Below are 1,789 nucleotides of genomic sequence, written 5' to 3'. Positions count from 1 at the left end.
GCAGGATGGTTTTCGTCGTTCTCGAGGTGACCTGCAGCCTTGTTGCCTGGCTGTTTCTGTATGCCTGCTTCTGCTCTTGGAACAAGCACCGTTCCTACGAGTGGAGCTGTCGCTTGGTCACCCTGCTGCATGGGGTGATTGTCACCTGCCTCTCGGGATACGTTGCTCTCTTGGATGGCCCCTGGCCTTTGACCCATGCAGGTATGTTTGAAGTCTTACCCTCACACATGTCCTTGTCATGCAGTGTGGACCCCTCTGGTTACAGGTGGAGTGGGGGGCTGATTGCTTTTACTACCTGTCTTCTTATGTGTATGTTTCTGGGGCATGTTTAGGGCAGGATTTTGTTTAACTCCCCTGTTTCTTCTCCAGCCCTTACCACTTCTTACTGATAATAGTTTTAATTTTTTTTGTTTGTTTTATCCATATGCATATTGAAAGTTTTCAGGTGAGCAGCTTGAGTTTATTGCAGCATTAGGTGTAGCATTGTGTTGAGAATAGACTACGTGCTGTTCACATCTTTAAGGGTGTAATATTCCTGGTATTTGGCTGTAAGATTTTGTTTCCTGTTTTCTATCATCAGATCTCAAGTAGCAATGCTGGTGGGGCTCAGGTTTTCCATCTCTGCTTTCTAAAAGGGTGGAGACAAAAAGATGAACAGAAGTGTGGCAGGATGGGATGGCCTGCCTGTGCCTCCTGGGTAGGCTGAAGTGTGAAGGGAGAACAGAGCCAGATGTGCAAGCTTCTAGCCTGGCACTTAGCCCATAGGGTAAGGCTGGAAACTAGGGAGGAAAGAGGCACACTCACAATCTGTATTGCCCCATATTATAGAATAAGGTCTTAAATAAAACTCCAGGCTTATGTACATCTTTCATTTCAGGTTCACCAAACACACCTCTTCAGATCCATGTGCTGTCCCTGACCTTGGGTTACTTTATCTTTGACCTGGGCTGGTGCCTATATTTCCAGACAGAGGGGGACCTAATGCTGTTCCATCACACGCTGAGCATCTGTGGCATGATCATGGTGCTGGGGCTCAGGAAGTCTGCTACAGAAGTCAATGCTGTTGTGTTTGTTAGCGAAATCACCAATCCACTACTCCAGACCCGCTGGTTTCTGCGGGAAACGGGGCGCTACCACACTTTCCTGGGAGAGGTGGTGGATTTCTTCTTCGTGTTCCTCTTCCTAGTGCTGCGAATCGGGGGAGGAGCTTTGATCATGTATGCGGTGGTGACATCCTCTGATCCCAGCTGGTTCATCAAGGCTGGAGGCCTGGCCATGTACATTGTATCTTTGGGGTTCATGGTTGAAATCTGCCGCTTTGTCAGGAGGAAAATGCTGAAAAAATACTGTTCCTGGACAAGCCTGAGGAGTATGAATGCACCTGTGAAAACTAATGGGCACCTGAGAGCTTATTGATGGGCTGTGGATGACAACCCTTTGGTTTGGGGTCCTGGCTACTGAAGCCTATTCCTGTGAAAACAACTCCTAAAAGTGATGAGGAATTTACTTTCTGGCACTGGTCTGCTACCCCTGGAGGAGATGAATCAGTGTGAGGAACATGGGAAAGCTGATGGAAGAGGGGTGTGAGTGGAAGTCTGAGGAACCTGGCATGTCTACTGAACTCCAATTCCTTGACTTCACCAGCAATGGTACAGCCTCAAGGAGGGTGGCAATGCTAGACCTGTTCATTCTGGAGTCAGTAATTGCACTGTCTGTATGTTCCATAATAATTTTTGAGGTAGAATTATTTTACAGTGTGGAACCAGAAAATCGAATCTGAAAAATTCCA

At 47.2% G+C, this 1,789-nt stretch overlaps 1 protein-coding gene across 1 annotated transcript; it reads left to right on the top strand.

Annotated features, from left to right (window-relative positions):
- The first annotated feature begins 5 nt into the window (after positions 1 to 5).
- LOC104519517 (transmembrane protein 136) lies at positions 6 to 1,416 on the top strand. The gene is made up of 2 exons (XM_010176680.1): positions 6 to 201; positions 878 to 1,416. Exons 1-2 carry the CDS (start codon positions 6 to 8, stop codon positions 1,414 to 1,416), a joined length of 735 nt encoding a protein of 244 aa, XP_010174982.1.
- The last annotated feature ends 373 nt before the right edge of the window (positions 1,417 to 1,789 follow it).

Source organism: Antrostomus carolinensis, unplaced genomic scaffold (genome assembly GCF_000700745.2).
Source record: "Antrostomus carolinensis isolate BGI_N321 unplaced genomic scaffold, ASM70074v2 scaffold53710, whole genome shotgun sequence".
Taxonomy (NCBI): Eukaryota; Metazoa; Chordata; class Aves; order Caprimulgiformes; family Caprimulgidae; genus Antrostomus; species Antrostomus carolinensis.
Note: the sequence above shows the minus strand (reverse complement) of the source record. Positions and strands in the feature narration are given on the sequence as shown.

Coding starts and splice junctions, on each gene's coding strand:
- LOC104519517 (XM_010176680.1), top strand. CDS start 6: ATGGTTTTCGTCGTTCTCGAGGTGACCTGCAGCCTTGTTGCCTGGCTG. Junction 202..877: donor CTGGCCTTTGACCCATGCAG/GTATGTTTGAAG, acceptor CTTTCATTTCAG/GTTCACCAAACACACCTCTT.